The 20,942-nt window shown below is 41.4% G+C and overlaps 2 protein-coding genes across 3 annotated transcripts in view; one reads left to right on the top strand and one right to left on the bottom strand.

The window, feature by feature from the left end:
* The first annotated feature begins 1,555 nt into the window (after positions 1 to 1,555).
* Positions 1,556 to 19,578, top strand: PCYOX1 (prenylcysteine oxidase 1). Its single transcript, XM_059405900.1, has 6 exons — positions 1,556 to 1,750; positions 2,783 to 2,989; positions 4,211 to 4,385; positions 15,088 to 15,299; positions 15,626 to 15,778; positions 16,194 to 19,578. The coding sequence occupies exons 1-6, from the start codon at positions 1,639 to 1,641 to the stop codon at positions 16,850 to 16,852; spliced, it is 1,518 nt and encodes a 505-aa protein (XP_059261883.1). The 5' UTR covers positions 1,556 to 1,638; the 3' UTR covers positions 16,853 to 19,578.
* A 318-nt stretch (positions 19,579 to 19,896) lies between these two features.
* SNRPG (small nuclear ribonucleoprotein polypeptide G) overlaps positions 19,897 to 20,942 on the bottom strand; it is a 7,910-nt gene continuing 6,864 nt past the window's right edge. For both annotated transcript variants that reach the window (XM_059405902.1, XM_059405903.1), the window contains one exon: positions 19,897 to 20,097. In XM_059405902.1, coding sequence (XP_059261885.1) covers positions 20,047 to 20,097 — 51 coding nt within the window. In that variant the 3' untranslated portion in view covers positions 19,897 to 20,046. The remainder of the gene's footprint in view (positions 20,098 to 20,942) is intronic.

Here is a 20,942-nt window from a genome sequence, read left to right as displayed (position 1 = left end):
TTATAATTACCATATCTCTTTCCACTGGAATATCATCTTCATTAAAATAAATATTTTATTTTATTTTTTTCTGACAGACACAGATCACAAGTAGGCAGAGAGGCAAGGGTGGGGGCGGGGAGCAGGCTTCCCGCTGAGCAGAGCGCCTGATGTGGGGCTTGATCCCAGGACCCTGAGATCATGACCTGAGCCAAAAGCAGAGGCTTTAACCCACTGAGCCATCCAGGAGCCCCAAAATAAATATTTTAAAAAATGTTTTGTTCACTGATTTTTCTAAAGCACCTAGAACATTACTTGCCACTTACAAGAAACTCGATAAATATTGGCCCAATGAATGAATGCTTTTTGCACTGGGTTTTATACTCCCTTTTTCTAAGTTCAATCTTTGTTTGTATCCATACTATTCCATCCATACTATTCTTCATGTTCACATGATGGTTTTTTTGTTTTGTTTAATTTGGGGGGGAAGAGTGGAGGTGGGGTATTTATTTTACTTACAAAATGGGATCTTATAACACTCATCAGTCAGTCACTGTTTTTCTCACCTACCGATACCAGGAAAAATCCTATAATTTTTTTTTTAATTTTTAAAAAATATTTTATTTATTTATTTGACAGACAGAGACCACAAGTAGGCAGAGAGGCAGGCAGAGAGAGAGGAGGAAGCAGGCTCCCCGCTGAGCAGAGAGCCTGATGTGGGGCTCGATCCTAGGACCCTGGGATCACGACCCGAGCCGAAAGCAGAGGCTTTAACCCACTGAGCCACCCAAGCGCCCCAATCCTATAATTTTTTAAAAAAGATTTTATTTATTTATTTGACACAGAGAGAGACAGTGAGAGAGGGAATACAAGCAGTGGAAGTGGGAAAGGGAGAAGCAGGCTTCCTGCTGAGCAGGGAGCCCCATGCGGGGCTCGATGCGAGGACGCTTGGGATCGTGACCTGAGCGGAAGGCAGCCGCTTAACTACTGAGCCACCCAGGTGCCCCAAGCTCCTACAATCTTTCTAATGCTTGCATAATGTTCTACTGTGTGATACGAGTGCATTACTTTTATTCATATCTGCCATTACTTTCCATCTTGGACCACCTCATCTCTGGTCGCCCTTTTTCCCTTTCACCCATCGTGGTTTACCCATTCATCTTATGCCCAACAGACCTCGGAACATAATGGTCACTCAGTAAGCATTTGTTGCTCCGCGCGTCTGACAGCAGTTTGCTGTGTGCATTCTTTGACAGGGAGAGACTGAAGGGACAGAAGAGGGCACTAGTGAAGAAGTGATGCTTCACCTGAATAGATGGGGAATAAGTAAGGTGGCGAGCTGAGGTGAGCCTCCGCTTCTCGCGCCTCTCGTGTGTCCTTGAAGTAGGGTGCGTTTCAAAGGGGCTGGGACGGGCTTGGGGACCGAGAGGACCGTGTTTGGGAGCTCCTGGAGGGACGCACCCAATTGGGGTGCGGTGGCCCCCGCTTGCTCTAGGCGGGCTTGGGTGGAGCACCGAGGGGCGAGGCCGGCTGGGGGCGGGCCTGGGCGGAGCTCGGAGGGGCGAGGCCGGTCGGGGGCGGGACGTGCGGAGCGCGCAGACTCGTAGCAGCCGGCGGACTTGTCGGGTGTGCCTGGTGGTCTGCTGCGCTCCGGGAGCCATGGGGCTCATGGCTCGGGAGCTAGTCTCCTCGCTTCTGGGGCTGTGGCTGCTGCTGTGCAGCTTGGGGTGCCCCGGGAGCGCCGAGCTGCGGGCCCCGCCGGATAAGATCGGTAGGTGACGCGGGGGCGGCGCGGAAGGGGTGCGGGAGCGCGCAGTGCAGCAGGCCTCGCGGCCGCGACGTCCGCCAGGCCGCGCACACCGAGTCCTCCGCGCAGGTCGCGGTCTCCTCAGTTCATGACTCAGGGTCGCTGTCGGTGCCCCAGGGACCGTGTCTTCCCGGGCTTGTCGATGTGCCCACTAGGGGAATGGGCGGTGGAGGGGGTATTGAGGCAGGCGGCCGGCCGCCAAGCGTCTCTCATGCCCCTGTCTCGGAGACCTGGGGGTCTGGGGAGGCCGAGGACCCTCTCCCCTCCGTCCCTTGCTGCACCTTCGGGAGGCTAGTCTTCTGGTTTGTTCTGGAGCGACCGGCAGCCTCGCTCTGCGGATGACAGGTGCACGCGGTCACAGCACACCGAGCAGTGCAAACAAGCTGACCCTGTCTGCTTCCCTTGACAGGCTGGACTGGAACCCCATTCCCCCTTCCACTTTGCTGAGGTCGGTCTGCTCCCAGAGGCCCGAGCTTGCACAGTTTCTCTACCTAGGACTACTACACAGAGGAAATAATCCACTCTCAAATTTCAGTCTTGGATTTTGCTGTGTTTGGTATTCTTTTTTATTCCCCTTCAAGCTTTGTTTGTTGGGGACATTAACCCATCTATATTAATGAGACAGAACAAATCTTGGCAAAAATGGTGGCCACCTGCTTTAAAATGCGTGCTGCAAAGGCCCACCTCCTGGTTCCCTTGTGTTCGGCATGAAGAAGGTGTGCAGAACCAGTGGTGCCTGGACAAAGAGCTCTGAGAACCTTTGGGGATCTGCCCCCACTCCAAATTCAATGTCAATTTGTACATTAATGTACTACCACTTTTTTCGAGGGCAGTGTCTGTCCAGAGTTCTATCTTCAGCAACTGTCACTTGCCTCCAGGTCCCCAACTTCCCTAAATTGTTAGCCTTGACTAACATCTGTTACACAACAACAAAACCCACATAGCTGGGTAAGAAGGAAAGAAACTATTCCCTTTTTTTTTTGTTCCCACCCATAGCAATTATTGGAGCTGGAATTGGTGGCACCTCAGCAGCCTACTATTTGCGGCAGAAATTTGGGAAAGATGTGAAGATTGACCTGTTTGAAAGAGGAGAGGTGGGAGGCCGTCTGGCTACAATGACTGTCCGAGGGCAAGAATACGAGGCAGGAGGTTCTGTCATCCATCCTTTAAATCTGCACATGAAGCGTTTTGTCAAGGACCTGGGTATGTAATTTGGTCTTAGAGCTAAGTAGATTTCTGTGTGACCATCCATGGATATGTTTTTCAGATAGGAGAACTGAAACTTTTCCGCCTTGTTGTCTTTTACAGAGAAGTTGGTAAAACGGTTTTCTTCACTTTGCTGCTACTTTGCAGTTAGTACAAGCTTAGTTAGGAACTACTTTCCTGTAATGGGACGCTAGTTATCTGTATCTTCAGTTATCTGGAATTACAGCCATGGGGTGGGGGTGGGGATGGTTGCTGTTCTTAGTTCTTAAACCTCTGGGTTGGTGTTGAAGAATCAAAGAATGGTTTGTGTTAGCAGGAACCTTGTGTACTCATTTCACAGCTGGGAAAAGCTCAGAGGCTTTAAGTCACTTAAAGTCACTCAGACAGGTATGGATGCAGACCTATTATGCCTAGAACTTGGGACATTTGACTGCTTCCCTGCCGGCAGAGGAGCTGGACAGGTTGGGGGAGGTCTGGCAGGTCTCTGCAGGCCCTTTGCTCAGGGAGTATTGGGTAATTTTTGCTTCCTTCCAGTTATCTGAAATATCCAATTATGCACAGGAATGGGGATGCCTCCTTTCTCTTTGCTGCCTTCCAAATCCCCTGTGGATGCTTCTTGGGCCTCTCCTCCATGAGGGCAAATGTATGCCAGGAGCAGTTAATGCTGCAGATATTCCTGTCTGATGTTTCTGGTTTTTTTTTTTTTTTTTTAAATTTTAAAAATATTTTATGTATTTATTTGAGAGAGAGAGAGAGCATGAGCAGGAGGAAGGGCAGAGGGAACAAGTAGATACCCCACTGAGCGGGGAGCCCGATACGGGGCTTGATTCCAGGACTTCAAGATCATGACCTGAGCTGAAGGTAGATATTTAACCAACTGAGCCATCCAGGTGCCCAACATTTGTCTTTAAATTGAACTCAGTTTGTATTCTGACCTTTTCCTTTGACTTTTTAGTTTTTTTCCAACTAAAAATGGCCAGTCTGATTTTGATATATCTGTATGACCACCTGACCCATCTTTTAGAGATCTGCTTTAGGACAGTGTAATGAACGAACAGTGTATTACACACTGTTCTGAAGATAGAGCTCCTTTAATTCCTGAGAACTGGGGAATCCTCGAATTCACTCACTTCAGAGTGTCCCCTAGCTTCAGATGACCTTTCATTTGATCAACATAGAAACCCTGAGTTTAGCTAACCTTTTCTCTGTTTTTTGCAGGTCTCTCTACTATTCAGAGCTCTGGTGGCCTAATGGGGGTGTATAATGGAGAGACTCTGGTGTTTGAGGAGAGCAGCTGGTTTATAATTAACATGATTAAACTAATTTGGCACTATGGATTTCAGTCCCTCCGAATGCACATGTGGGTAGAGGATATATTGGACAAGTTTATGAGGTAATTTTTTCCCCTTCTGTTTACCCTAAGACCTTTTCGTTAGATGATCTATAGGAATTTTATTTCTTGAAACAGTTCTCTTACCTAAGACCTGTTGGTCAGACTGTTAGGTAAGTGGTTTGTATAAAATATGCAGACTGTTTATCCACTTGAATATTGAAAGAGTAGTTAATTTTTGCTTTTGAAAACATACTTTACAAATGCTTATTTAGTTTTGCCATACACACTTAAATGCTCTACAAATGTTAACTCCTTGAATTCTTATGACAGCTCTCTCAGGTACTGTTAATTAGCTTTGTACAGATGTGGAAGGTGGAGGCACAGAGGTTTCAAGTGCGCAAGAACACCCCACCCAGTAAGTGGTGGAGCTGGAGTTCCCATCCAGGCATTCTGGCTCCAGAGTTCTCACTCTCTCTCTTTTTAAATATTTTATTTATTTATTTGAGATAGTGAGAGAAAGAGCATGAGCAGAAGGAGAGGGAAAAGCAGATTCCCTGCTGAGCAGGGAGCCTGACGAGGGGCTTAAACCCAGGACCCTGGGATCATGACCTGAGCCGAAGGCAAATGTTTAGCTTTTGGAGCCACCAAGGTGCACCCCCCCAAATTTAAATTGAGATACCGAATTCCAGCACTGTTCCAGTGTAGTGAGAATAAAGGTGCCACTTTTTCTTTATATTTTTCTGTATTTTTCAGATATTTCTAGGTATATTGCTTTGGTAATTAGGAAGGATGATATAAAATAATCAATCTAACTTTAAAAGATACAGCCTTTTTTTTTTTAAGGCTGTTGGCATGTGCTAATTTTTATGCTGGTTTACAATTTTAGATGCTGGAGAAATTTAACTTGTAAGTGCTAATGATATTTCATTACTGTGCGTTTCAGTGTAGTAAAATAATTGTTAAAAAGGTAAAATTACATATCTTATGTGACCCAACTATTGACAAAGACAGATACAAGGATTGAGTAGGATAAATATACTATAGTTTTTGTAACTTATGGTAGTTTGGGATATCTTTCTCTCTCTTTTTAAAAATATTTTATTTAGTTATTTGACAGAGAGCACAAAAGAGCGAGCACACACAGGGGGAGCAGCAGAGGGAGAGGGAGAAACAGGCTCTCTGCTGTGCAAGAGTCCTGATGTGGGGCTCCATCCCAGGAACCTGGGATCATGACCCAAGCCCCAGGCAGACACTTAACCGACCGAACCATCCAGGCGCCCCTGGGATTTCCTTTTTATTTATTAATTAATTTATTTTTAAATTATTTATTTATTTGACAGACAGAAGTCTACAGTAGGCAGAGAGGGAGGAGGAAGTAGGCTCCCCGCTGAGCAGAGATCCCGATTGGGGGGCTCGATCTCAGGACCCGGGGATCATGACCTGAGCAAAGGCAGAGGCTTTAACCCACTGAGCCACCCAGGCACCCCTCTCTTTTTAAACATTGTTGTTAGGTCAATTCCTCAAACACTTTTCTAGTGGGTACGTTAAGGTCAGCTACAGTGCAGATTGTTTTTATTTTTAGATTTTATTTATTTTTTTTGACAGAAACAGATAGAGATCACAAGTAGGCAGAGAGGCAGGCAGAGAGAGAGGGGGAAGCAGAGAGAGCCTGATGCAGGGCTCTGATCACAAGATCTTGGGATCATGACCTGAGCCGAAGGCAGAAGCTTAACCCACTAAACCACCCAGGCGCCCCAGTGCAGATTATTTTAAAGTAGTCATTTATTCATTTACCAAATACTGATAGCTTATGATGTGCCAGGCACTATTCTGGGTCCTGAGGATATAGAATCTAGAACATATCCCTGTCCTCAAAGAATACACATTCTAGTAGAGAAACAAGGAGTAAACCAGTAATTAAGAAAACATATAGAATGTGTGTAGAGAGAGTCAGTCACTTTGTAAGGAAGGAAGGTGGCATGTTGCTGCATGCTCAGCAGGAAAGTCAAGTTCAGATGGCACCAGATACAGCCCTGCCTGCAAGTTTTCTTACCAGTGGTTTGCTTGGCATGTAGAGAACTGCCCTGTGAGAAATTAAGAAATCACTTTTAAAGTGAATTCTGGATATATTACAGAACTTGAAAAAGACACAGTGATGGGATACATAGATTATACCTTTTTTTGTTGTTGTTATGTTGTTTTGTTTTGTTGTTTGTTATGTTGTTATGCCCAATGTGGGGCTTGAACTCATGACCCCAGGGATAAGAGTCTCATGCTCTATGGATTGAGCCAGTCGGGTGCCCCAGGATTATACTACTTTTGATTTTTAAAACGATTTTGTTTATTTGAGAGGGAAAGAAGAAAGAGAAAGCATGAGAGGGGAGAGATCAGAGGGAGAAGCAGACTCCCCGTTGAGTAGGGAGCCCAATGTGGGACTCGATCCTGGGACTCCAGGATCATGACCTGAGCCGAAGGCAATCAGTTGCTTAACCAACTGAGCCACCCAGATGCCCACTATTTTTGATTTTAAAGTTTATTTTTTTTTTAGTAATCTCTGGACCCAGTGTGGGGCTTGAACTCACAATCCCGAGATCATGAGTTGAATGCTTTTCTTTCTTTCTTTCTTTTTTTTTTTTTTTTTTTTTTTTAGATTTTATTTATTTATTTGACAGAGACAGACACACAGTGAGAGAGGGAGCACAAGCAGGGGGAGTGGGAGAGGGAGAAGCAGGCTTCCCACCGAGCAGGGAGCCCCATGCAGGGCTCAATCCCAGGACCCTGAGATTTGACCGGAGCCAAAGGCAGATGCTTAACAACTGAGCCACCCAGGTGCCCCAGTTGAATGCTTTTCTGACTGAGTCAGCCAGGCACCCCTATTTTGATTTTAGAAAACATTTCCCCTACTTTATGGAATTACTGCCTCCCTCTGGTCTGTCTTTGATATTTGATTATACAGCACTGATCCTTACGGTGTTTAAAGGGCCATGCACGCTACATTTCTGTTTCTTTCAGTAAGTCAGGAACATAAAAAAAAAATTTTTTTTAAAGATTTTATTTATTTATTTGACAGAGATCACAAGTAGGCAGAGAGGCAGGCAGAGAGAGAGGAGGAAGCAGGCTCCCCACTGAGCAGAGAGCTCGATGCGGGGCTCGATCCCAGGACCCTGAAATCATGACCTGAGCCGAAGGCAGAGGCTTTAACCCACTGAGCCACCCAGGCACCCCAGGAACATAAACATTTTATTTTGATAATTTTAACATATCCCTTGAGAAAGTTGGAGAGAAGGCTGGTATTGAGCCAGCATGTGCCAATTGTTAAAGTAGTTAAATACTGCTGGACTAGTAGTGACATAGCTGTTGTCCTGTGTATTCCCACTCCTCCCTTTCTGCCTCCTCTCCAAACCCCTTACACCCACCACCAGCAGGGAATCTTGACTCAGTTCTAGTGCTGTCATCAGTCTACTTTCTGTTCAGTGCTGTACCAGTTACTAAATAAATAAATGACTCTTGAATAATATGCGGGGGTGTTGGGGTGCCAATAGTTGAAAATCTGTGTATAACTTTGACTTCCCCCAAAGCTAACTGCTAATAGCCTGCTGTTGATAGGAAGGCTAAGAACATAAACAGTTAATACATATTTTGTATATTATGTCTAATTCTTATAATAAAGTAAGCTGGAGAATATGTATATATGGAAAAATTGTAAGGAAGAGAAAATATTGTTGTACTCCACTGTATGTATCTGAAAAAAAACAGAAAAACAAAACCCAAGGAAAATTTACCTGCGCAGTTTGAACCTGTGTTATTCAAGGGTCAACTGTATTTGTAATATCACCCCTTATTGGAGATAGTTTGGATTATTGCAAAAATCAGAATCGAGAACTATGGAGGTTGCTAAAGAGTAATCTGGAACAACAGATGCCCTGCATTTCAGTGAAGCAGTAGTTCTCAACCCTGGCTGCACATTGGAATTATGTGGGGAGCTTTTTTTTTTTTTTTTTTAAGATTTTATTTATTTGCGAGAGAGAGAGAGGGAGAGAGAGGAAGGGAGAATGTGCGCACATGTGTGAGCACAAGCAGGGGGAGTGGTAGAGGGAGAAGCAGGGCCCCCCATGCTGAGCAGGACCCTGGGATCATGACCTGAGCACTGAAGGCAGACGCTTAACTAACTGAGGTGCCCATGGGCCTTGGTATTTTTAAAAGTACCTCAAGTGAATCTTACCTACAAAGTTGCAAATATTAGGTTAAAATGTGCAGTTGGATAATATTCTTGAGTTTTTTCTTTCTCTAAATAGTATAGAAACCTAAAGCCCTTGCTCAGTTTTTTCTCCCTGTTTTCAATGTATATGACAAATCCAGTTGGGTCCCCTTCTGGAAAAACTTTTGGGGGATTTGCTGGCCAGCTTTGGAGAAGTACATTGTCATTTTTGTGCTTCCATTTCAGAGGGCACAGTGTGAGTGAAGGCCCATGTGACACCTGAAAGAGGGTGATAGGCAACACCCCACACCCATGCGAGTATGCATTCATTTTTCTTGTTGGTGGAGCTGCTTTGGTGGAGCTGTGGAAATCCTGTAGCCCATGCTGTGCATACTTTCCAGTATGGACATACTTTCCAGGTTAATTTCCAGTTCTGAGCATTTATTAAACAGTTCTCCTGGTTGGATACTATTCCTTACTTCAGAGTCTGATCTCTTCTCAGCCTTTTCCAGAACAGCCTTCCCTTAATCTCTAGTTGCCATTCATCTCTCTTTTCAGACATCCCATGAGTGTTATATGGAGCACACCGCCCACACACTCGTGTGTTCTGTCGTGTGTGCAGTGATTAGAATCCAGTAGATATTCACTCAGATGTCTGTTGAATTGAATCATCTGGTTCAGTGATGGCTTCCTGTTGGAGTATCTTGGTTTCTGGGCTAGGTTAAATCTCACTCTTGGCTCTAGCAGTTAGTATGTTTCTGAGCATATATTAGATCATTAACATTTCTTTATCTGAGACTGATAGGATTTGCAGTGAAAGGCTTTATAAACACCCTTTTTTCCTTCCAGTACTCCTAACAAATATTTTGAGTCATTTTTTACTCTTTTCTCTCCTTCCTTTCCCAAATCCAGTCTATCTTTAATCCTATGAGTTTTAAAAATGTATCCAGAATTTCACCACTTGTCACCACCATGGCTTGTACCACTTTGAAACAAGCCACTATTATCTTTTGTCTGTATTGTTGGAGTAGCCTCCTGTAGTATGCTGAATCAAATGCTTCTCTCCCCCTGCAAGATGTCTACACCCTAATCCCTGGAACCTGGCATTGTGTTATCTTACATGATAAAAGGAACTTCGCAGATATGATTAAGTTAGGGATCTTGAAAGGGGAAGATTATTCCCAGTTATTTAGGTGGGCCCAGTGTAATCATAAGAGTCGGTGTAAGAGGGAGGCAGGAAGATCAGAGTGAGTAGTAGGAAATGTGATAAAGGAAGAGGTTGGAATGATCCCAGAAAGGTGCCTGAGCCAAGGAATGCAGGTGATTACAGAAACTGAAAAAAGCAAGAAAATGGATCCTTCCCTCAGAGCTTCCAGAAGGAACCAGCCTTGCCGACATCTTGACCAGTGACAATTGACTTTTGGATTTCTAACCTGCAGAACCATAGGATAATAAATTTGTATTGTTTAAGCCACTAAGTTTGTGGCAATTTGTTACAGTAGCCACTGGAAACTAACACTAACTCCCCTCCCTGCTTTTGCCTTGGTGCTACGAAGATCTGTTTTCAGCATAGCAACCAAAGAGGTCTTTTTTTTTTTTTTTTTTTTTTGAAGATTTAAGTTATTTATTTGACAGAGAGAGAGAGATCACAAGTAGGCAAAGAGGCAGGCAGAGAGAGGAGGAAGCAGGCTCCCCACCAAGCAGAGAGCCCCATGTGGGGCTCGATCCCAGGACCCTGAGATCATGACCTGAGCTGAAGGCAAAGGCTTTAACCCACTGAGCCACCCAGGCGCCCCCAAAGAGGTCTTTTTAAAATCTAAGAGTCATCATATTACTTCTCTGTTCAGAAACTTTCATTGGCAAAACAGAGCTACCCTACGACCGAACAATTCCCCTACTAGGTATTTATCTAAAGGATACAGAAGTCCTGATTTGTATGGGCATACACACCCAATAGCCAAAGTATGGAAAGAGCCCAAATGTCCATCAACAGATGCATGGCCAAAGAAGATGTGGACACACACACACACACACACACATAGGAATATTAGTCATCAAAAAGAATGGAATATTGCCATTTGCAACAATGTGGCTGGAACTAGAGTTAGTATTATGCTAAGCGAAATAAGTTAGTCAAAGAAAGACAAATACATGATCCTACGGATGTGGAATTTAAGAAACAAAGCAGATAAACATAGGGGAAAGGAAGGAAAAATAAAATAAAAACAGAGAGGGAGGCAAACCATAAGAGACTCTATAGTTAAGAGAACAAACTGAGAGATTCCTGTGTGGCTCAGTTGGTTAAGTGCTTTTGGCTCAGGTCATGATCCCAGGGTTCTGGGATCGAGTCCCACAACAGGCTTCTTGTTCAGCAGGGAGCCTGGTTCTCCCTTTGCCTGCTGTTTTCCCTGCTTGTGCTCTCTCTTTCTGATAAGTAAATAAATAAGGGTTGGGTGCCTGGGTGGCTCAGTGGGTTGAGCCACTGCCTTCGGCTCAAGTCATGATCCTAGGGTCCTGGGATCGAGTCCCGCATCAGGCTTTCTGTTCAGCGGGGAGCTTGCTTCCTCTTCTCTCTCTCTGCCTGCCTCTCTGCCTACTTGTGATCTCTCTATGTCAAATAAATAAATAAATTCTTTAAAAATAAATAAATAAATAAATAAATAAATAAGGGTTGCTGGAGGGGAGGTGGGTCAAGGGATAGGGTGAATGGGGGATGGATATTAAGAAGGGCTTTTTAGGATGACTACTGGGTGTTATATGTAAGTGATGAATCACTAAATTCTACTCCTGAAACCAGTACTACACTATATATGTTAACTACCTTGAATTTAAATTAAAAATACAAATTTTCAGTGGCTATTTCATGCAGAGTAACAGCCAGAATCTGTACAATGGCTTGAAAGACCTGATGTAGGTAATTGTCTCCTAAATTTTTGTTTCCTGTTTATTATGGGCAGAATTATGCCCTACTCCCTTCATAGGTTGAAGCCCTAACCTTACCCTGTACCTCAGAATGACAGTATCTGGAGATAGGCTTTTAATGAGGGAATTAAGTTAAAACAAGGCCACTACGGTGGGCCATATTGGATGTGACTAGTGTCCTTATAAGAATAAGAGATTAGAACACAGAAGAGACACCAGGGATGTGCAGGCATATAAGGAGGATCCTGGGAGGACACAGTGAGAAGGTGACCTAATTGTAAGCCAAGGTGACAGTCCTCAAAACAAACCAAAGCTGTCAATGCCATGATCTTGGATTTTTAGCTTCCAGAACTACGAGAAATAAATTTCTGTTGTTTAAGGCACTCAGTCTGTGAAACTTTGTTATGGTAGCCCCAGTGAACGAGTGTTGTTGATCTTCTATTCTACCCGTTACTGAAAGTGGGATATTGGGGTGCCTGGGTGGCTCAGTGGGTTAAGCTTCTGCCTTCGGCTCAGGTCATGATCCCAGGGTTTTGGGATCAAGTCCTCCATCGGGCTCTTTGCTTGTCAGGGAGTCTGCTTCCTCCCCTTTCTCTGCCTGCCTCTCTGCCAACTTGTGAGCTCAGTCAAATAAATTAATAAAATCTTTTTTTTTTTTTTAAAGATTTTATTTATTTATTTGTCAGAGAGAGAGTGTGTGCGTGAGAGCAAGCACAGGCAGACAGAGTGGCAGGCAGAGACAGAGAGAGAAGCAGGCTCAAGGAGCCTGATGTGGGACTCGATCCCAGGATGCTGGGATCATGACCTGAGCCGAAGGCAGCCGCTCAACCAACTGAGCCACCCAGGCATCCCAAATTAATAAAATCTTAAAAAAAAAAAAAAAAAAAAAAGAAGTGGGATATTGGTCTTCAACTAGTATTGTTAAATTATCTGTTTCTCCCTTCAGTTCTGTCATTTTGATTTCATGTATTTTGGAACTGTTGTTAGGTGTATGTTGATAATTATTACATCTTCACAGGCTAACCATTTTATCATTATAAAATGTCCTTCTTTGCCTCTGGTAACAATTTTTGTCTTAAAGTCTATATTCTCTGCTTTAGTGTGATCAGTCCAGCTGTCTTTTTGTTACTGTTTGTATGGTGTATCTTTTTCCATCTTTTTACTTTTAACCTACTAGTGTTTTTTTTTTTTTTTTTTTTAAGATTTTATTTGTTTATTTGACAGACAGAGATTACAAGTAGACAGAAAGGCAGGCAGAGAGAGAGAGAGGGAAGCAGGCTCCTCGCTGAGCAGAGAGCCTGATGCGGGACTCGATCCCAGGACCCTGGGATCATGACCTGAGCCGAAGGCAGCGGCCTAACCCACTGAGCCACCCAGGCGCCCTAACCTACTAGTGTTTGAATCTAAAGTGTATTTCTTTTTTTTTTTTTTTTTTTAAAGATTTTATTTATTTATTTGACAGAGATCACAGTAGGCAGAGAGGCAGGTAGAGAGAGAGGAGGAAGCAGGCTCCCTGCTGATAAGAGAGCCCGACGTGGGGCTCGATCCCAGGACCCTGGGATCATGACCTGAGCCGAAGGCAGAGGCTTCAACCTCTGAGCCACCCAGGTGCCCCAAGTGTATTTCTTGTAGACAGCATATTGTTGGATCATGATTTTTTTTTTTATCTCTTCTGCCAGTCTCTGCCTTATGAATGCAGTGTTTAATCCACTTATGTTTAGTTACTATGAATGTAGGGTTTATGCCTGCCTTTTTGCTATTTATTTCCTATACAGCTTCTGTTGCTGTTGTTTATTCCTCCATTGTTGCCTTCTTTTGTTTTATTCATTCATCGCTGATGAACTTGTAGGTAGCTTCTACCTCCTGGCTATTGTGAATAATGTTGCAGTAAATACAGATGTTTTAAAAATATCTTTAATTCTGTTTTTAATTCTTTATATTTCCTTTATGCAGTTACTTTTACCAGTGCCTGTCATTTCTTCATGGGGATTTGAGTTTCTGTCTAGTGTATTTCAGCCTGAAGAAATTTCTGTAGTCTAATTTCTTGTAGAGAAGGTCTGCTAGTATTGAATTCCATGTTTTTTTTTTTTACCTGGGATTATTTTAATTTCTCCATTTTTGAGGGATAGTTTTGCTAGATGTAGAACTCTTGAGTTGATAAGACTTTTTTTTTTAGCATTTTGAATATGTCATCCCACCAACTGTGGCTGGCCTTCATAGTTTCTGATGAGTAGAGTGAGCTGTTAATCTTTTTGAAGACCTTTTTTTCTGGATCAGTTGCCTTTTTCTTGCTGCTTTTGGTATTCTTTGTCTTTCTTGTCTATATATTTTTGGGTGTAGATCTCTTAAATTTATCCTGCTTAGATTTAGCTTCCTGAGTGTGCAGATTAATGTTTTCTTTCAAATCTGGGAAGTGTTTGGCCATTATCTGCACCCCCTTCCTGCCTATGCTATAATTCCCATTATATTTATGTTGGTGTTGGTATGCTTTTTGTTGTCCCACACTTCTTTCTTTTTGTATCACTTGCAACTTGAAAAATTACATATTGAATTATTGCATGGGTATTCTTTTTAGTCCATGAAGTTCAGGAAAACATTAGGTGGTTCTAAAGATTAGTAGTTGGGCAAAGCTTTGCAGAGGAGGTGGGGTTCGAGCCCGAAGTGTATTTTAGTTGGAGAAGAGCTAGAGCAGTGTTGGGGAACAATATAGATAGCGTATTTAGAGATCAGTGAATGAGTCAGGTGTGTTTAAGTGGAGGGTATGAGAGTGTGTGTGTGTGTTTGTGTGTATGTGTTTGAGTGTTTGAGGGAAGGAGGGACAGCTTGTGCTTGAGCCTTCTACTTCTCATGTGACTTTTATAGAAGTCCTTTTACTTATTTCTGTATCTGCAGTTAAACCAAGAGTTAGACTTGATGAGTCTGGCTCTAAAATTCATTCCTTTTTTAAGGTCAGGAGTTTATTTAGTAAGCAGCGGTGAGCAAGTTGTTTTTTTGAGTAAGTCAGTAATGACTAAAGAGTATTTTAGGGCTTTTGGGAGATTCATAAATGTTCCAAATAAAAGAAACTGGAAGCAGGTAGATCGGTTATTCATCTTAGTAGTTTGAGTATAAATCCTGAGTTAAGATCAGGGCAATGAGAATGAAGTTAACAAGAGAGATGTTGTGAACACTGGTAAGGTTTACTTCTTGGGTGGGAGAAGCAGAAAGAAGTGAAAATATTTGTTTGAAATTAAATGAACTGAGGGTGACATGTAGAATATTAAGAGTGAACATCCCAATCTACATTTTGGTTGTGATAGGGAGTGTGTGGAGAGGATCAGGTCCGGTGGAAAGATAAAATTTAATTTTAGACATGTCTAAATTGCTGCTGTAGATAAAATAGTTGAATGAAAATAAGACCTAGGACATACCATCTTATCCCAGTGGTCTCCCAGTGACCACATTAATGCAGAAGAATATACAAAGGACAGTGAACTACTTGAGGAGGTGTGAGTGGGGATGAGAGCTTCTAGGATACCTGGGGAAGATGGTGACTGAGGTGCATCTTACACCACAGGTAGAAATTTATTGGAAGGAAACATGCTAATTCCCTTCCCCTTATCTTGTTTGGTGTTTAATGGCCTTGTCTCTTCTCTTCAAAAGGATCTACCGTTACCAGTCTCATGACTATGCCTTCAGCAGTGTAGAAAAGTTACTACATTCTCTAGGAGGGGATGAATTCCTTGGAATGCTTAACCGAACACTTCTTGAAACCTTGCAGAAAGCAGGCTTCTCGGAGAAATTCCTCAATGAAATTGTTGCACCTGTCATGAGGGTCAATTATGGCCAAAGCATGAACATCAATGGTTTTGTGGGTAAGCCAAGGTTCGGAATGGTTATAGACATTAGTTCATAGAGGGGCTTACCTGGTACTATGGTGGCTCCTAACTTTAGGCCATGAGTTGGAGAAGACTTACCTTTCTCTGAAACCTCAGACATGGTTGGCAAAATTGTGTATATGTAGATCTGTGCGTTTTTAGTGTGGGGTGGGGGAGAGTCCTTAGCTTTCACTGAGATTTCTGCCCCCAGAGGCTCTTTGACAAGTGTCTGGAGCAGACCTGACCTAAATTGGGAAGAGAGTGGGTAGAGGGCCTTTTGCACAGTCAGAACTAAAACATTTTTTTTTTCCTACCACTGACAGGAGCAGTATCATTGTCCTCTGCTGATTCTGGCCTTTGGGCAGTAAAAGGTGGCAATAAACTTGTTTGCTCAGGGCTCCTTCAGGCATCCAAAAGCAACCTTATATCTGGCTCAGTAATGTACATAGAGGAAAAAACAAGGACCAAGCATACAGGTGAGCCTGAAATTCTACTATTCCTTATTTATCCTCTAGAAAATAATTGCTTAGGGAGAAAAACCACTCTTCTGTCATTTCTCCATTCCAAATGATGGAATTATAAATTGTATATGTTGTACCATATGGAAATATTCGCAGATGTACACAAGTACAATGGCACATCTCCTTGGATTTAAAAATAATCTCATTCTTAATGTATAATTCCATATTTTGTACTTATTGACAAGGTATCATCTCTATACCAGTAGAAAACTGGCTTCAATTTGGCATAGTTATATTAAAGGATAAAACTCTTTTTAATTCCTTAGAATTAACTTACAACTATTTTACATTTTATAAACTATTATGGTAATTATTTTTGGAAGGTGTATAGTATGTTAGAAACTCTAAAATGTATGCTTCTTTCTTCTAGGAAATCCCACAAAGATGTATGAAGTGATCTATCAAATTGGATCTGAGATCCGTTCAGATGTCTATGACATTGTCTTGGTAGCCACTCCACTGAATCGAAAAATGTCCAATATAACTTTCCTCAACTTTGATCCTCCAATTGAGGAATTCCATCAGTACTACCAACATATAGTGACAACTTTAATTAAGGGGAAGTTGAATTCAACTCTTTTTAGCTCTAGAGCCTTAGACAAATTCGATCTCAGTACAATCTTAACCACTGATAATTCAGATTTGTTCATTAACAGCATTGGGATTGTGTCCTCTGTAACAGAAAAGGATAATCCTCAACCGTTAACAGATAGGGGATACGTTTGGAAGATCTTTTCCCAAGAAATTCTCACTAAAGAACAAATATTAAAGCTCTTTTTGTCCTATGATTACGCTGTGAAGCAGTCATGGCTTGCATATCCTCATTACAAGCCTCCAGAGAAATGTCCCTCCATCATACTCCATGACAGACTTTACTACCTCAATGGCATAGAGTGTGCAGCAAGTGCCATGGAGATGAGTGCCATTGCCGCCCACAATGCTGCTCTTCTTGCTTATCACCGCTGGAATGGGCACACAGACATGATTGACCAAGAGGACTTATATGAGAAACTTAAAACTGAACTATGAAATAACACTATCACTTTTCCCCCCTTCTGGTTCCAAATGAAGTTATCACTGGCAAAGAACACAATCTGAGCAGAGTTGATTTTGAATTAGCTATTTTGTCATAAATTGGTATTGTTTAACAAAAGTAATCCCAGTGAGTTATGAGAAAATACAGGTTTCTAATTAAGTGTGAAGGTGTTAACTACTGCATTTATGCCATCTCCAAAATTTCTTAATTTGTGTTTTGATATCCATCAACAGTGTAGAATCACTTGGGATTTGTTAAACATATGGGTTCTCTAGCTCCTCTGGAGATTCTGATTTTCTAGGTCTAGGGAATGGGACCCTGGGTTTTGAACAAAACTTTAGAATATTTTAAGCTGAGCATCTGAGGAAGAGTTTAAAAACAAATTTTAGTGGGGGAGTAGATCTCTTGGGCTTCACAGCTGGAAGCGACCTTCAGATAGTTAGAACTACTACAAGAACTGGTATCATACATCTGGTTTTGGTTAATTTATACCCTTTTTCAAAATAGATGTGCCCATGCCAGGAGGCTTGACTTTTTGAATGTTCTTTGGACTGCTTCTGACTTGATTTTATTAGGGGTAAAATACAGAAGCCTTAGTAGGTTAACTTTGTCACAGAGAAATCTCAAGTAAAATGAAAGCAAATACAGGGTATTGGTTTAAGAAATTACATTTTCAAATCCTCACCTGCGGAGCTCTAAAAAATATTGCTAGACTCCCATGTGACCAGAGAGTCGGATTTAGTTGATTGAGGTTAGGCGCTCAGCATTGTAGCTAAAAAGTTCCTAAGGTGCAACCTGGGTTGCGAATCACTGATGTGGGGGGTTAAGATGTCTCTAAAGAGGTTTCAGTGCCTTAAAAGTCCCAGAAAACCTAATGCATTATTAAAGCAGATTCATTTTGTGAAGAACAATTTCTCTCAACAAGAACTCTAGTAGTAATCTTGACAGTCAGCATTGTCAGTCTGATGACAGAAGCAACTCAGATTACTCCAGAGCCACTGACTTTAGAGTAGGATATTCAGAATGATACCACACTTGATCAAATCCAGTCCATGTTCAAACTATTAAATGCTTCTAAAACTACTGTAGCATTTGGGGTTAGAAACAGGTTGCTGAAACCTTGTTTTTAAGGCAGTAGTTCTCTACTTTGGCTGCACACTGGAATAACTTTTTAAGATTTTAAAGCTTCTCAATTGATTCTAATAATGCAGTCAAACTTAAGAACCAGTTCTACATCTACTGTATAAAGATATCATGAATGGTTGCCCTTGTAGTCGGGTCACTAGTAGGACAGAATGAATAAAAGCTTGTGAATTCTAAAAGTAACTGTAACAAAGTTTAACATGGATTGTTGGAGTCCATCAGATTATGGCAGTAGCTACTTTTGCAAAATGGTGTAAGGGAACACCTATCCTTAGTTGAAATGACTTGTCTCTACTACAATTGTGAATATTAATGTTGTTAAAACTGCCAAAATATATTTGATGTAAAGGCAGGGATTAAATTTATATTTGTCAGAGGGTCAGCTTTCTAAAAATTTTGTTCTTAACAAGTACGTTAAGAGGCAGTCATATTTTTCCTTTTATGGTTTTAATGAAGACAATATTGTAGAAAATGTAATATTGTGTTTTATGTGTGCTAAAAGGTAAATAAAAATTGGTAATGGAATAATTTCTATCACTCACAGAGTTGTTTTGCAATAGGATATATTATTTACTTAACAAGAACACTAATTTAAAAATGTTGTGATTGTATCAGACCTACTCTGATTAAGTTTCCCAAAAGGGAATCTGAAACTGCTTCCTCTAAGAGCAAAATATTACTAATGTATCAGACATAACAGTTTCAATGAAAAGAGCACTATTATTTTTTTTATTGGAAGAAAAATACTAGCCTGTTACCTCATTAGACTACTCAATTTGTTTTTGTATAGAAGAGGCTGGTAAAAATTATGCAGGAGCTAACTGAAAGCCAATTCTACTCCAGTGGTTCTCCAACTTGAATACACATCGCAGTCACTTGGAGTGCTGCTTAAAATAACTGGTGGGCCTTACCCCAAAATTTTACTGTTTGGAGTGGTAGATGAAGATAGCATCTCTACTAAGTTCCTAGGTGATGCTCTTGGTCTAGGAACCGCACTTAAGAGAAGGAGTTCTGTAATTTAGCTCTATGTGGTCGCAAAAAAATGCATCAACATCAGTGAAGATTTAAAGAGCTGCTAGAGAAGGGAATAGAAATGTACTGCACTTGACTCCAACTCTCCTTATTGTGATTAGGCTGGTTCGATCCCTCTCACTATTCTTTGGGTGTAAACATTTTCTATAAACAGAGAATAACGTTATAGAGATATATATAAGCCATCCATTGTGTTCTGTTTTTCAAGTACCTTACATACCCTGCTCTGTATAACCCATTCTCTACAGTTTTAAGTGATTCAAGATTTGTAGGCTTTTTACCAGATCACAAAAAGTACAAGCCTAAGCATCTGCTTGGTAGGTTTCTTGAAGTTAGGTTTATGATAACACCATTTGCAATTTATCTTCTGAGTTTATGTGCCATAAAATTTAAGACCTAGGTGAATGTATTATGGGGAGCATTACAACTATTCTCTATACTCCACAAAGAACTACAGTACACTGGAACGTTTTTCTCTAGAGTTCTATTCTTGTATGAAAAAAATTTTTCCTGTTTATGTTCAAAATAAACAACTGTATCATTACTTCTTGTGTTTTACTTTAATTGCACTATATTTGCAATGTAGATGTACTTGGAAAAACTCAGTACATCAAAGCTACTACAAGAGTTTTGAAAATTACAGTTACTGTTTCAGAAGAAACCCACTCAGGTGTGCAGGTTCTTTATCTTTCTATTAGAAGATGGAAAAACAGCATCCTTGCTAAGCTTCATGTTTAATCAGATTCTCCTATATTAGTGCATAAAAGCTTCAGAACAAATCAATCTCAACCAAGAACAGTTCATGTTAGAAAAAATTAGAATAAGGGCTAATACTCAATTCTACATTCAGCATGTCAGAAAGCATTTTTGGCCATTATAAAAGTTTATTTAACAAAAAAGCTCAATATGAGAATGCACACGATCTGATTTTTATATTGTAGTAAAACAGGTATTATGGAGAGGGGACATGTGGAAGCAGTTGATTCTTCTGATGAACAAACACATCCATTGTTTATACTCGTTCTAAGGCTTCTAACATGATGATACTATTTCCTCGTATTACCTAAAAAGAAAATTTGAAAAGAACATAATTTATCTGTCAGTCATCAATGAAAGGATTTTCACAAAATCATTAATGGTTTTTCAGTATTAAAGATCAGTTTGTGGGGTTTTTTTCAAGGTGCAGAGATACGGTCTTTTTTTTTTTTTTTTTTTTTTTAAAGATTTTATTTATTTATTTGTGAGAGAGAGAGAGTGAGAGCGAGTACAGGCAGACAGAGTGGAAGGCAGAGTCAGAGGGAGAAGCAGGCTCCCTGCGGAGCAAGGAGCCCGATATGGGACTCGATCCCAGGACGCTGGGATCATGACCTGAGCCGAAGGCAGCTGCTTAACCAACTGGGCCACCCAGGTGTCCCGAGATACGGTCTTTTAATCATGACAAGTCAGTAAGCCTTTTTAGAGTTAAGATACATACTTTCTTGGATTTAACAAGACTAACAAGTACCCTTTTGAGAATGCTAAGTCTTCAATGATTCACTTCACCTTCTAAACTGCAGTAAAATAACATACCCATCTCTGTCCCAAGCGATCTGTAAGTCAAAATGTACAGCAGAATGTCAGTTTAGGGGTATAAGATAACTTAGGGAACAAACCAGGATGTAAACTGTGAAAAGTATGCTTTGTGAAGATGACATTTTAGTTGGGTCTGAAAATAGGGCAGAATTTTGACAGGAAGGTAGAACTCTAAACAAAATTGAGATGAAAAAGTGTAAGGGGATAAAGAAAGAATCGAATTTGAATGTCGTAAAAGGTTATGATGGGAAGTAGGAAAGTCTGTACCCAATCTTAGAAGGCCTCAAACACCAATGTTAAGGTACTTGGAAGACATAATGAAACTGATAATAAGCC

This window comes from Mustela nigripes, chromosome 7, assembly GCF_022355385.1.
Source record: "Mustela nigripes isolate SB6536 chromosome 7, MUSNIG.SB6536, whole genome shotgun sequence".
NCBI classification, from domain to species: Eukaryota; Metazoa; Chordata; class Mammalia; order Carnivora; family Mustelidae; genus Mustela; species Mustela nigripes.
The sequence above is the reverse complement of the archived record's forward strand: the minus strand, read 5'-3'. Positions and strand labels throughout refer to the sequence as shown.